This window comes from Mobula birostris, chromosome 18 (assembly GCF_030028105.1).
Source record: "Mobula birostris isolate sMobBir1 chromosome 18, sMobBir1.hap1, whole genome shotgun sequence".
NCBI classification, from domain to species: domain Eukaryota; kingdom Metazoa; phylum Chordata; class Chondrichthyes; order Myliobatiformes; family Myliobatidae; genus Mobula; species Mobula birostris.
In genome coordinates, this window is record NC_092387.1 from 30,825,896 (window position 1) to 30,840,394 (window position 14,499).

At 41.0% G+C, this 14,499-nt stretch overlaps 1 protein-coding gene across 1 annotated transcript in view; it reads right to left on the reverse strand.

Annotated features, from left to right (window-relative positions):
• Positions 1-3,019: 3,019 nt before the first annotated feature.
• The window catches only part of tm9sf3 (transmembrane 9 superfamily member 3), a 93,483-nt gene continuing 82,003 nt past the window's right edge, over positions 3,020-14,499 (reverse strand). The window contains exons 14-15 of the mRNA XM_072282393.1: positions 12,265-12,341; positions 3,020-8,464 (exon numbers count right to left, since the gene is read on the reverse strand). Of these exons, the coding sequence (XP_072138494.1) occupies positions 8,397-8,464; positions 12,265-12,341 (145 nt within the window). The 3' untranslated portion in view covers positions 3,020-8,396. The remainder of the gene's footprint in view (positions 8,465-12,264; positions 12,342-14,499) is intronic.

Consider the following 14,499-nt stretch of genomic DNA (forward strand, 5'->3'; position numbering starts at 1 on the left):
GACATAATGTCAGAGGTGGGAAAGTTATTGGGTAATGATCTGAGGGGCAGGATTAATCAAGAACTGGAATTAATCAAAGGTAGGTAGACAACAGGAATTCTGCAGATGCTGGAGATTCAAGCAACACACATTAAAAGTTGCTGGTGAACGCAGCAGGCCAGGCAACATCTCTAGGAAGAGGGGCAGTCGACGTTTCAGGCCGAGGCCCTTCGTCAGGACGTCCTGACGAAGAGTCTCGGCCTGAAACGTCGACTGCCCCTCTTCCTAGAGATGCTGCCTGGCCTGCTGCGTTCACCAGCAACTTTTAAGGGTAGGTAGCATAGCTTTGTTAGGGAGAGATCCTGTCTGACTGTATCTTTTTGAAGGTATTGATGGGAGCAGTGCAGTTAATATATGTATGGAGTTCAGTAAGCCTTTGACAAAGCTCCATATAAAAAACTAACACAAAAAGTAGGTGCCCATGTGATCTGAAGCAAGGTGGCAAAATGGATTCAAAGCAGACCTGGGAAAGACCACAAATCATTGCAATGACAATGAAACAAAGCACCTGGTACAGACCAGATACCGGGACAGAACAGTGATAGGGTTAGACAACTGAAATAGAGCTCTTAAAGATAGCAGAGTGAAGGGATATGGGGAGAAGGCAGGAAAAGTATAATGATTGTGGATGATCAGCCATGATCACAGTGAATGGTGGTGCTAGCTCAAAGGGCTGAATGGCCTACTCCTGCACCTATTGTCTATTGAAATGGGACACAAGAGTGGGATGAACCAGTGCACATGAAACTGGACTATACACTTGGAAATATATGAAAGAGCAGAATGGATTGAATACCTGGGACAGGGCAGAAGACAGAGCATAGGATGGGTCAAAAGTCCAGGATGTCACTGAAGACATGAAGATGATAAGGATGGAATAGTGCAAATTGGACTAAATTATAACATTTATGCAGGGATAAATAACTTTAAGCTATGCTGAACTATAGGTGTAGGGTAGGAGAGTCATGTAGGATGGTAAAGTTCATCCGGCACAGGCACAGTTCATCCGGTAGGATAGGGGGATAGGGGGATCCAATCAAGTTAGAACAGAAGGTCTGTACAGGTACCTGGTACAATACTGTAGACTGCCATTGGATTGTGCACTCTAGGTGACATAAAACAAAATATACAAAAAAGGTCAAAGCACTCAGAACAAGACAGACTTCAGAATCGGACCAAAGGCTGTGATGGGCAGGGCACCCATGATAACTATGTGCACTTGGGACAATGCAGAAGACCAGGTGGAGATATGACCTGGAATGGGTACTATAGCCTGCTCATCCTATCCCAGAGCCCTACTATTAGCACCACAAAGTGCTTCTAACTACGGCATTAATCCATTTTGCCTCACACTACTTCTAGTTCTAACCCTTTCTAACCTTCTCTGCTATCAAAATAAAATACATCTTTTCTCATTTCCACTTGTGACAAAGGATCTCGGCCCTGAAATATTTCTCTCTTCACATGCTCCCTGAGCTGCTGAGTGTTTCCAGTTTTCTGTGTTTATTGATTTCCAGCACTGCAAGTTTTGTATATTATGAAGAGACATCCGGGGGGGGGGGGGGGGGTGGAGGATTTGGTTGAAAATCCACAATTGGAAGGGTAAGAGAAGCAAAAGACTCATTACAATTAAAAAATCACTTGACTGTACATACAGCACATTACAGGCCCTTCGGCTCTCATTTCCCTAGCGCATAGTCCTTTATTTTTCTAAGCTCCATGTACCTATCTAAGAGGCTCTTAAAAGACCCTATTGTATCCACTTCCACCACTGCCGCTGGCAGTACATTCCATGCACCCATCGCTCTCTGTGTGAAAAACTGAAGTCCCCCGGTACTGATTTCCAAGTACCTTAAAAATATGCCCCCCGCCCTTGTGTAAGCCATTTCAGCCCTGGGAAAAAGCCTCTGGCTATCCACAAGATCAATGCCCCTCATCAACTTATACACCTCTATCAGGTCACCTCTCATTCTCCATCGCTCCAAGGAGAAAAGACCAAGTTCACTCAACCTATTCTTATAAGGTACGCCCTCCAATCCAGGCAACGTCCTCGTAAATCTCCTCTGCACTCTCTTTATAGTATCCACATCCTTCCTGTAGTGAGGTGACCAGAATTGATCACAGTACTCCAAGTGGGGTCTGACCAGGGTCGTATATAGCTGTAACATTACCTCTCAGCTCTTGAACTCAGTCCCATGCCAACACACCATACGGCTTTTTAACAACACTGTCAGCTTGTGCAGCAGCTTACTTGAAGAGTTGTGACATGCAGGACTATAGAATGCATACTGGAAGATGGGAATGAGTCAAGTAAGGCCTTTGCTGAGTGGAATAAACTCATTGACAAAATGGTCACTTTATAAATCAGATTTTTCTTCTTTGACAGTCCCTCTTGGTGAAATGCCTTGTGTGAATAATTTTAAGGTGGGATGACCATTGCACATCAGCTTGTTGATGGACCTGACAAAGTGAAATCACACGCACAGCAATGATACTCAATGCATTCTGCAAGAACAAACACTTCTGCTCAGCAAATTCCTCCCCACTGCCTTGGTACTCCTGCTTTACTCCACTCCTTCCAACATTGGTACCCGTTCAACCCCACAGCACAAACGTTCCAGAATCCCTAGCCTGCCACTTATGTAGTGGGCTGTTTAGCACCCATGTACCTCCGGGATCTGATCTGGAGCCTTCTGTACTTTAAAGCCCAGATTAAAAGCACATGGCTTCACCACTGGGTCAGAAATTAAACATATCCCCTAGATAATAGCTTTATTCCATTGCTTCCTTATGAACTACAGCTCTGGTGCTCCTGGACACCAGCAAACCAGGAAATGAGTTAGGACTTTCCTAAACCGTTATAGGTATAGGGGTCTACGTTGTCATTTTATATCATAGACCTCTCAGCACTTAGAAGCACCAAATAGATTTTGGTATTTTAATGAGGACACATTACATAATTTACACAAGCACTCATAGGTTTGAGTTGAGAATCAGAATCAGGTTTATTATCACTGGCATGTGTCGTGAAATTTTTTAATTTACATCCCAGAGATGGCTGTTGAAAAAGAGCAATGGCACTGCCATTCTACATGCCCCTAATGCCACTATTTCTTCAATAAATATTTAATTAAGTACTTAATTACGCTCCCATCAGCCATGGACAAACCACTTTTCCTATTGGGTTTTTGTACCTTAAAGGAATACAGTATATATTTCTCTACAAATAATGTGGTTAAGTCTAAAATGCCACCTCAGTTCAGGCATCATCAGGATGCAGTGATGCACAAATCAATAATTTCCATGAGAATCAGGAGTTCATTTGCCCTCTGATTTACCCTTTGTTTTTTTTTACACAAATATACAACAGATGCTGCTTAAACATAGCAACAATCCAAAATTAAAATGGTTCCATATGTACTACATAAAAATAATATATCTGTAGCTCAGTGTCACAATAAACAGTATGTGATTTTATAATATCAAGAGAGTTTTAGACTAGAGGCATAAAAGTGAAACCAAGAATACAACAGGAAATTTCAACAGTTAAACGTACTTCAAATTGTTTAACAATGTAAAGGCAACAGAAATGGTGTAGATTCAAAAGGCTATTACCAGGCTCAAGTTGAGACATACATTTTACTTTCAATACAACTGGAATCAGCTGGTAAAAGCATCAAGAGATAAGCTGAGAAAAGTTGCAATGGATTGGGAAATTTCAAAGGTAATGCCTCTGCTTCTAACCAATCCAGCCCAATTCATGCTCTCTCATCTTTTAATGTCATGAGTTCTGACGAAGCGTCTTCAGCCTGAAATGCTAATTCTGTGTTATTTCCTACAGATGCAGCCTGACCTGCTGAGCATTTCCGCTGCACCTTGAAAAAAATTTCAGTATCATCTGCAGTCTGCTGCCACACATCTGCCCACTCCAACACCCAGTATTTAGTCACCACTAATACCATGACACTGCATGAAATGTAATGGCTTCTGTCAGTGATACAGCATGGAAACGGACACTTTGTCCATCAACTCCAGGCTGACCACTAAGCAAGTTTACTTTATTAAGCTCACTTTCCATGAAAATCCACCCCCCCTTCAGATTTCATGACTCAACACCACAACAGAGGCAATTTTCAGAGGCCAATTAACCTTCCAATCCGGTCACAGAAAGAACATGCAAACTCCACGAGTCCAGGTCCTAGAGCTTATGAGACAGTAGCTGTTCTGACCCCATGTACTGAGTACTTTAAACATCGATGAAGGGTCTCGGCCCGAAATGGTGACTGTTTATTCATTTCCGTACATGCTGCCGGACCTGCTGAGTTCTTCCAGCATTTTGTGCGTTTTACTTTAAGCTTCCAGTTCCCCCATACCCCTCTCCCCCAATCCGGTTTGTAGTATATATAGTATTTTGGTTTAGTGACAATCAAGATGACACCAGTGAACAATAATTCCTCTGGTGACATCTTCCAGATAGAAAATCATTTAAATTATTTCACTTTTTTTTTTACGCCTTCTGCTTGTTCTTTTTGTATTGCTTGTGTTACAGAAACTGTTGGTGCCTACGATGTACAGTTTGGATCTTCATCCAAAGATCCAGCACTATGCTATGCCCAGAGAGCTGCCTCGTGGAGATCAGAGACGAGGGCCTGAAAAGGACTGAGAACACAAGCTAACTCATGGAAAAGATAAAGATGGGACACGAGGTCATGGATGACTCCATCTTGGAGCAGTGAGGAAGAATGAAGCATCGAGCTGAAGGCATTTGGACCTGGTCAGCGATCACTCCCAAAGGAGCCACCATTTGGACAGGCATGTGATCTGAGTCACAGGGGGGCAGTTCAATGTTCTGAAATATTCGAGATTGGCCTATACCTTGGTTTCCTTCAGTTTTTCGGTGTCTTGTTTCTTGTGCCCTATTGGTGGATGGGATGAGTGATCTGCAACTTCTTTGTGTGTGGTAGGGGTTTTTTGATGCCACTGTCACTATTGTTATTTGCAAGTGAGGGGTTGGTTGTTTTTTTTTGTGTGGTGGAGGGGTTGGTTGCTATCTTTTTTTCTGCGAGCAAGGGGATCGAGGATTGTATTGTGGTTTTTCCTGCGGGAGAGGATGTCAGGGATTGTTATGGTTGTTCTGTTTTTTTCTGTGGGGGAGGGGCTGGGGGATTCCGGGGTTTGCGAGTTTTGTTTCTTTTACTTTTTAGTGTGTATTAAATGGTTTTCTGGAGAAGGCAAGTATTAAAGTTGTGTTGTACATGCATACTTTGACAATAAAATGAACCTTGAACCTTAATAACTTCCCTGAGCTCTTATTCAAAGCAGTACCATTGATCCCTTACAACCACCCTTGAACAGGGTCCCTAGGCCAAAGGATTTTTTTTTTTAAGTCAATTGGTTAAGGAATTACCTAACTGTTTGTTTTCAGATCCATAGTACATAGTTACAACATCTGAAGTGCTGTCTTAGGAGACCATCTGCCGTCTTCATAGACATGGGGAATTTGTGACTGAAATTCCTTTCCACTGTGCTTAATTAGTTCAACAGGGATACCATCTGCTCCCAAGATCTTGTTTTTCATTGAGCATGTGGCTGTTTTGATCTTGTTGGTGAGCACGATTGCATAGCTTGTTTTGGAATGGAGTCGAGGGTGCTCAAGTGACTATTGTAGAGGCACTCAAAGTATCCATTCTAGTGGATGCTGACCACTTCTCTGTTCTTGATTAACTCATACCATTCTTCGCTCTCAGTTAGTGGGATGTTGAGGATTTCCGGCTGTGGACAAACATGACACAAATGAAGAATCAATTTAATTCATGGTAAACATCCTGCATTCTTCTCACCCACTAGGTCCTTTGGCTCATAGGTTTTCCGGTGGATCTCTGCCTTCAAGTGTCTCTTTCCAAAAGGCATAGTGATTCTTCCAAACCAGGAATGCTTTGTATTTATAATGAATTAGCTCCTGAATTGCAGAAACAACAGAGGAACTTCCTACTATCTACCAGAAGGAAAATCATTGCCAGGGTTCTTGTTCACTTTCCCTCGATGGTTGTAGGGCTGTTCCCTTAACCAGCGTGAATTCCTTCCACCTAGAGCAGGAATCCACAAACTTTTTTTTATACCATGGGCCAATACCATTAAACAAGAGGCCTGTGGAACCCAGGTTGGGAACTCCTGATCGAGAGGCACAGTGGATATGATCGCTGTTCAACAACTTCAAAGAAAAATGCAGAGAGTAACATCATTGTATGTAATGCTGTCTTAAGGTTGTAACTCAGCTGAATCACTCAATGGAGCACCATTCTCAAATCTAGCTCACAGAAATTCACCTCTGTCTTATGCCAACGTCAAGATGGGCTGCACGCGATGATCTTAACTAATGAATCTAAAATAGAGCTAATAGTGCAAACTGACATCAGGCTAGGCACACCATTATCCCACATCAATCTATTTTCCTTGCCACAATGCTGCACCTTATACCAAACGATTTTGTGAAAAAAGGCGACAGGACAAAAGGCAAATGGTTCAAACTTCAATTACAACACCACCCCAACTCTGGAAGTGGAGCTCCAGTGGGCATTGAAGGCATGTCCCAAGTTGCTGTGATGCAGTCACTGAAGATACAAGAGGACGGGCCTTGCACTTAACATAAGAAGCATAAATGTCATCTTGCAATTTGTACAACTGAAAAACAGATCTGAACAACAATGAAGATCATGACGAGGCCCTGGAAAGCCTGGACCATTTGTCATATCCATGAAGGCATCTCTCAGTAAAGGAGGTAGACATCAATCATAAAATTCATCCATTACCTTCAATACCTCCATACATCCATTGACCATCTGACGAAGAGTAAAATTAAAGACCCAAAACTTGGAACAAAACCCCTGGACTAATGGACAGTGGTGATCCGAAACATGGATGATATTGCTAATATTGTGACCCTATTTACACTGTCAGCTTCACTGGGAAGGCAACACCCCTAGTCTAGCCAATCTTTCAGATTTCAATACTGCAGCATTGTGTTTCAGTTTTTGATACTAATCTACATGCTCGGCAACCATTTCATTTCAAGGACAACAAAAAAGACTTACATCTGAAAAGTTTTATTTTGTTTTCATTATTCCTGAACATTCCTTTAAGCAGTAATGCTCCTGACAATGCATGAGCTGAGTGCTCAGGTAGGATTAACAAAATTTTAGATTCTAAATTACAATTTTGTTGAGCCTTCAGAGACAGAATTGGAAAAATACTAAAGGAGTCAAGAGTAACATCCACACCTATAATGGAGGTACCATCTTCATGCAATGGCAGGCAAGATGTAAAAAGCCACCCAAAAATTGTCACACATTTATACACCAAATTAATTTGTTATCAGAAAAAGTACTATGTAATAAATCTGTACATCCAAATAAATCTGGGTTCTACGTCTAAAGTTACATTATAAGGTTATATACATTTATTACCCCCTTTCATATTACCTTAAGTAAGCCTTCATTCCCACCGCAACATAAAACAAGACTAAGCCGCAAGACTAACTCTTGGAGAGGAGGAAAACAAAATGAAAAGATTAGTTTACACGCCCAATTATATTTTATTTAGACCTGTCTAATAAAACACCAACAGATCACCAGCCTTCCTAACAGCGTAATCATTTCTTATACACTAACTACCGTGAATTTCAGTGCAGATGATCACCTCTGTCCTTAGTCTTCACTCTTTGGATGGACTGAAGTCGAGAATTAATTATGTTTCATATAGAAGATATAGAAGCTGAGTTGGTCCAATTATATTCATGACTGATGTGCACTCTATTACTGTATACATAAACCTTCAAATTTACACAAATTAAAATAAATGCAGCAAGTTCCCAACATTGATAAAATACAAAAACATAGCAAGATTTTGAGTAAGGTTCACAAAATCTAGGATACACAACTTTTCAGAAGTTACCTTTCTATTTGGTTCAGAAAGCTAACCATCTCAGAACAGAGGCTCAAATAATTTTAAGTAGTCAAATTTTTCCCTCCTTTACAATGGAACAAATAATTTTAAATAAACTTTGTCCTCTTCACTGAAGAGAGCTAGTCTATTCTTCTTTAATGAGCTATGTTTGTGTGGGAAGATTAGCACTGTGTTGTGGTAATGCTTACTGCATATAATCCAAGCTTTTATTGAAGAGTTGGTTAAAGCAGTCGATGAACTCAGGATCAAGGGAAACAGATGTTGCCTTAAACTTCCATGAATGGAACCCACATTTTACCCAGAGTTAACCCAATGTCTCCTTGCAGTTTAAACTGTGCAAGTTCCAGTTTAACAAACAAAATAAATGATCCTCAGCTCCCCTGGTCTGGCCTTTCTTAGTCAATTTTCACATTAGTGTAGATCTTTCTGACAAAGGCACTTGTTCCCATATAACCAACAGCACCTGGGGGAAAAAAAAGACATCTGTTGAAAAGCACAGTTTTAAAAACTGGACAATGATTATCATTCAATGCATTATCTAATGTTGGCAAAGCTATTTTCATTGAAGGCAGTCAGACACAATGCATTGCACAAAACATTGATACAAGTACAAAGAAGGCACCACCAACTGCTATACTTCATTAGGAGTTCGAGGAGATTTGGTTTGTCACCAAAGACGAGCAAATTTGTACAGAAGTACCATGGAGAGCATTCTGACTGTTGCATCACCTTCTGTATGGAGGTTCTAATGCACAGGATTGAAAGAGGCTGCAGAGGATTGCAAATTCAACCAGCTCCATCAAAGGCACAAGCCTCCTCACTATTCAGGAGGCCTTCAAAAAGCAGTGCCTCAAGAAGGCAGCATCCATCATCAAGGAGAGGGTAGAGGAGCCTGAAGACCTATACTCAACCTTTGAGGAACAGCTTCCTTCCCTCTGCCCGGACCAGCTTCTGACTGGTCCATGAACAGTACCTCACCATTCCTCTTTTGCACTATTTATTTATCCCTGCAATTTATAATAATATTTTATGTCTTGCACAGTTGAGTGGTGTCGCAGCAACAACCTTGCACTCAACATCAGTAAGACCAAGGAATTGATTGTGGACTTCAGGAAGGAGAAGTCAAGAGGACTCACACCAGTCCTCATCAAAGGATTAGAAGCGGAAAAAGTCAGCAGTTTCAAATTTCTGGGTGTCAACATCTCTGATGATCTACCCTGAGCCCAACAGATTGATGCAATTACCCAAGGCAGCATGACAATGGCTATATTTCACTCGGAGTTTGAGGAGAATTGGTATGTCACCACAGACGCTTGTAAATTTCCACAGATGTAATGTGAAGGGCATTCTAACTGTTTGCATCAATGTCTGGTATGGAGGGGGTACTGCGCAGGATCAGAAAAAGCTGCAGGAAGTTGTAAACTTTGATAGCTCCGTAGGGGCACTAGTCTCCCCAGCATACAGGACAACTTCAAAAGGTAATGCCTCAAAAAGTTGGCATCTGTCATTAAGGACCTCTATCACCTAGGACATGCCCTCTTCTCATTGCTACCAGCAAGGAGGAAGCAAATGAACCTGAACTTTTCAGGAACAGCTTCTTCCCTTCAATCAAAAGATTTTTGAATGCACAATGAGCCTACTACTTCAGTATTTTTTTCCCTCACTTTTTGCACCATTTACTTAATTTAATTTTCTTTGATTTATATATACTTAGTGTAAATTTTTATTATTATGTACTACAATGTTCTGCTGCTGCAAAACAACAAACTCCACCATACATGCCAGTAATATTAAAACTGTTTCTGATTCTGAAGGTGACAAGACTTGCAGAGATCTGAGGAAGAAAGATGCAAATCCATAAATGGGCTTAAAACAGAGGTTACTCCTCATGGTACAGGTGGACTTAGCACAAGTCAGTCACAGACCTCAACTGTTGGAGGTTAGATAGGGTAAAGCAGTCAGAAGAGCACTACAGTAGTCAAGTCTGTTGATACAGTAACTGGTATAAATGAGTGCTGTAGTTGTATAAAACTTTGATTAGGCCACAGTTGGAAGCATTGTCATTTATTCACTTTCTTATTCATTTAGAGAAACAGTGTGGAATAGACACTTCTGGCCCCTCAAGCCCCCCTCCTCAGACACCCCTGATTTAACCCTAGCCTAATCATAGGACAATTTACCATGACCAATTAACCTACTAACCAATATGTCTTTGGACTGTGGGAGAAAACCAGAGCACCCAGAGAAAACCCATGCATTCCACGGAGATTAGTGGTGGCGTCACGTTAACCACAATGCTACCATGGCTCCCACTTCAGTTGTGTTCATTTCTGGTCACGTACTACAGAAAAGATGTGGTGGTTTTGGAGAGGATGCAAAAACAAAATGTTTACCAGGATGCTGTTTGTATTCGAGAGTACTAGCTGTCAGGAGAAGTTGGATAAGTTTGGGTTGCTTTCTCTGGAGTGTTGGAGGCTGAGGGGAGAAGTTTGTAAAATGATGAAAGGCATAGATCGGGTAGAAAGCAGAGTCTTTCTTTGATGGTGGAAATGTCAAACACCAGAGGGCTAGATTTAGGGTGAAGGGAAGTTTAAAGGAGATGAGCAAGCCAAGTTGAAAAAAAAAACAGGAATGCTTGATTAATCACAGCAATCACCATCGAAACTAATTGATGGGATGATTAAAACACAGTGGTACTGAAATCGTTTGGAAGGGAAAAGATAACTATCTGGAAATCATTTGAATATGTTGTCTCAATATCTCAGAAACCCTGGGTGTTCAAGATTCCACCTTTGTTACTATAACATAGATACAATGTGACAATTCTTTTCCAAAAGGTGTCTTGTCATGCCAGAACTCATTTTAACTAACGAATAACTCATCACTTATGAAATCCAGCAAAAAAACTTGCACAAATGATATAATAATCACTAACAAATATGCTTGGGAAAGTCAGGTAAATAAAAATAGGTCAAGTGCTGGGAAAAGTTTCCTGTTCTGTTGCTTAGAGTATGTAAAGTTACATTTTGACAGAAGTGATGAAACAAAAGGAGTTGTAAGCAGGGATGGCTGAGGTTTAACAGCACCAGGAAAGCGAGTTTGGTATTAGCAGTTCAAGGTAGTTTGTTTTTATTAAGTTAAATGCTCTATTATATAATATAGAAAAACAATTTCCTCCAGTTGGGTGGTCAACTGTGAAGAATTATTGAGTTAAAAGTCATAGGGCGGCTGAGGAAAGGGTTTGGGGAAATTTCAGATGCTTCCTTGGGATGTGAAAGAGAGTACCACAGAGTGGGGCAGACAGCAAAAATAATTACTATTTGATGCAAAGGGTAGGAAAACAGGAAGAGAAAAAGAAAAAATAAAGAATCAAGATTTTAAACCTAACAACAGGCAGTTCAAGCATGATAGGCTTGATTTTAATTGCAGTAAATCTGGTTTCAGATGTATATTCACTAAGTAGTTTCAGATATATGTACCACAGTTCATGTCGAGTACTGAAGCTGATAAAACCTTATGTTAAAAAATCTTCGTATGTTTCCATTCCAATTACACTGAAATGCTTAATTGCCTAATAAAAGAAAAATAAAACTTTAAAATTTCAGCGAGACTCACAACCTCAGGGAGTCAGTCCCAAAGTGTTTGACTGCCAATTAATCTGTTTTCTTTGAACCCAGTTGAAATACTGCAACCATTTTTGCACTCAGCAAGTTCCCACAGACAGTGATAAAGACCAGAGACCAGAAACCTCTAGGTAATGGACGCCTGACATATGGCAGCGCCTACATATGGCTGGGCATTTGGGACACTGGCAAGATGGATGGGGATGAATTTGTCACTGCTGAAGGACTGCAGGCAACTTATTCCTTAGAGTCTAAGTGGGACATTGTTGCTCAGGTGATTATCACCAAATAGGCCACTCACAGAACCTTGACATCTGGTCTTAACAATCTACAAAACAGTCAGTTTCAGTGCAGTCTGATGCTGCTCTCATCAGACATGGTACATTTTTCTTATTTGGTTTAAAAAAAGGCGAGACCAAGGTCTAATGGACAAAGAAATAAATCAGAGCTCCTTATCTACAGAAAGCATTGCTAGCTTTTATGCCTAAGGATGAATGGAAACCAGTGCTAAATTTGAGATTGTTCATGAAGTTTCATTCTGATAGTCCACATTTAGAAATAAAAATACAATGGCGCAAAGCTGGATATATCACCTCTAGACCTTGATTACGCTTCTGTACACTTCCAATACAACACTTACCACACATGATCCCAAGTGCAGTGCTGAATACTGCCATGTACCCAAAGTAGAATGCTGTCTGAAACAGTCCATACATCCTTTTGCATGAGAAAAGTAAAGAATGTTTATTAGTGCACAATATACATACATTTAATCTTGCATATAATTATTCATCTCTCAGAGCACAGAACAGTCAGTCTACAATGGCAGTGCCAACCATAATGCCAAATTAAAATACTCCCATCTGCCGCACATGGGTTATATCGCACAATTTCCTATCTGTTCATGTGTCTCAAGCATTGTTATTGTATCTGCTTCCACTAACTCCCTTGGCAACATGTTACAGGCATTTGCCACTGTGTAAAGAAAAACTCGCCTTTGAATCAACTTTCCCCCTCTCACCTTAAATCTATGTTCTCTAGTATTTGACATTTCTACTCTGGGGAATAAAGACTCTTATCTATGCCTCTCATTATTTTGCATACCTTTATCAGGTCGCCTCACAGAACCCAATAGTCCAGAGGAAACACTAATTTGTTCGTCCAACTAATCCTCGTTAATCGAGGCAACATACTGGTGAATCTCTTCTGCACACTCTTCAAAGCCTCCACATTCTTTCTGTAATGCGGCAACCAGAACTCCACACAATTCCAAATATGGGCTAACCAAAGTTTTATATAGCTGCAACATGGCGTACCAAATTTTATACTCAATAACCTGAATGGTGAAGGCCATACATCTTCTTTATCACCTTATCTACTTGTGTTGTTGCTTTTAAGCAGCTTTGGACTTTCACCCCAAGATCCCTCTCTACATCAATGCATCCAAGAGTCCTGCCATTAACTGTACACTTCCTCTTACATTTCACCTTCCAGTATGCACACCTCACTTGTCCAAATTAAACTCCATCTATTTTTCTGCCCATATTTCCAAATGATCTCTATCTTGCTGAGCCCTTTGATAACCTTCCTCACTATCCACAAATCCATTAATTTGTGTTGTTTGCAAACATACCAAACACCCTTTTTGTCCAAATTACATCACATAGAACATAGAAATCTGCAGCACATTACAGGCCCTTTGGCCCACCACGTTGTGCCGACCATGCAGCCTACTCTAGATACTGCCTAGAGTTTCCCAAGCCTCTATTTTTCTAAGCTCCATGTACCTATCTAAGAGGCTCTTAAAAAACCCTATTCTATCCGCGTCCAACGCCGCCACCAGCAGTGCATTCCACACACCCACCACTCTCTGCGAGGAAAAACCTACCCCTGACATCCCCTCGGATGCCTCCTCGTGTTAGCCATTTCAGCCCTGGGAAAATCCCTCTGGCTATCTACGCGATCAATGCCCCTCATCATCTTACACACCTCTATAAGGTCACCTCTCATTCTCCGTCACCCCAAGTAGAAAAGGCCAAGTTCACTCAATCCAGGCAACATCCTCGTAAATCTCCTCTGCACTCTCTCTATAGTATCCACATCCTTCTTGTAGTGACGTGCCTAGACCTGCACACAGTACTCCAAGTGGGGTCTAACCAGGGTCTTATATAGCTGTAACATACCTCACGGCTCTTGAACTCAATCCCACAGTTGATGAATGCCAAGACACCATACACCTTCATAACAACACTGGCAATCCGTACAGCAGCTTTGAGTGTCCTATCGACACGGACCCCAAGATCTCTCAGATCATCCACACTGTCAATAGTCTTACCATTAATATTATAATCTGCCTTCAAATTCAACCTACCAAAATAAACCATTTCACACTTATCTGGGTTGAACTCTATCTGCCACTTCTGCATCCTATCGATGTCCCGCTGTAACCTCTGACCTCCAAACTATCCACAACACCCCCAACTTCTGTGTCATCAGCAAATTGAATCCTCAAGAGCAAGGCAGATTAACACTACAGGTATGCTATGAAGGAACATGGATGTAAGCAGTTAACTTGAGTTGAGATGCTGTAATGAGAATGAATGGTTGATCAGAATTGAGTACTTGAATAGGTTACTTCTGTTTCTCTGTTTTGGCATTTCACTACAGGTAAATATCAAAATCAATTTCAGCAGGTAATGGAAAGCACTTCTTTAAAGAATAGCTCCATGCCAACAACAAACTGTGTTATTAAATGCAGGGTAGACTGCCTCTCTTTTTTCCAAAGTAAATCCATCATTGCACTTGTATAAAATTTTCATTTCCCACACTTAGGATTAGATTTAAGCCCATGACTCAGAAGTCAAATGCTTGCTGG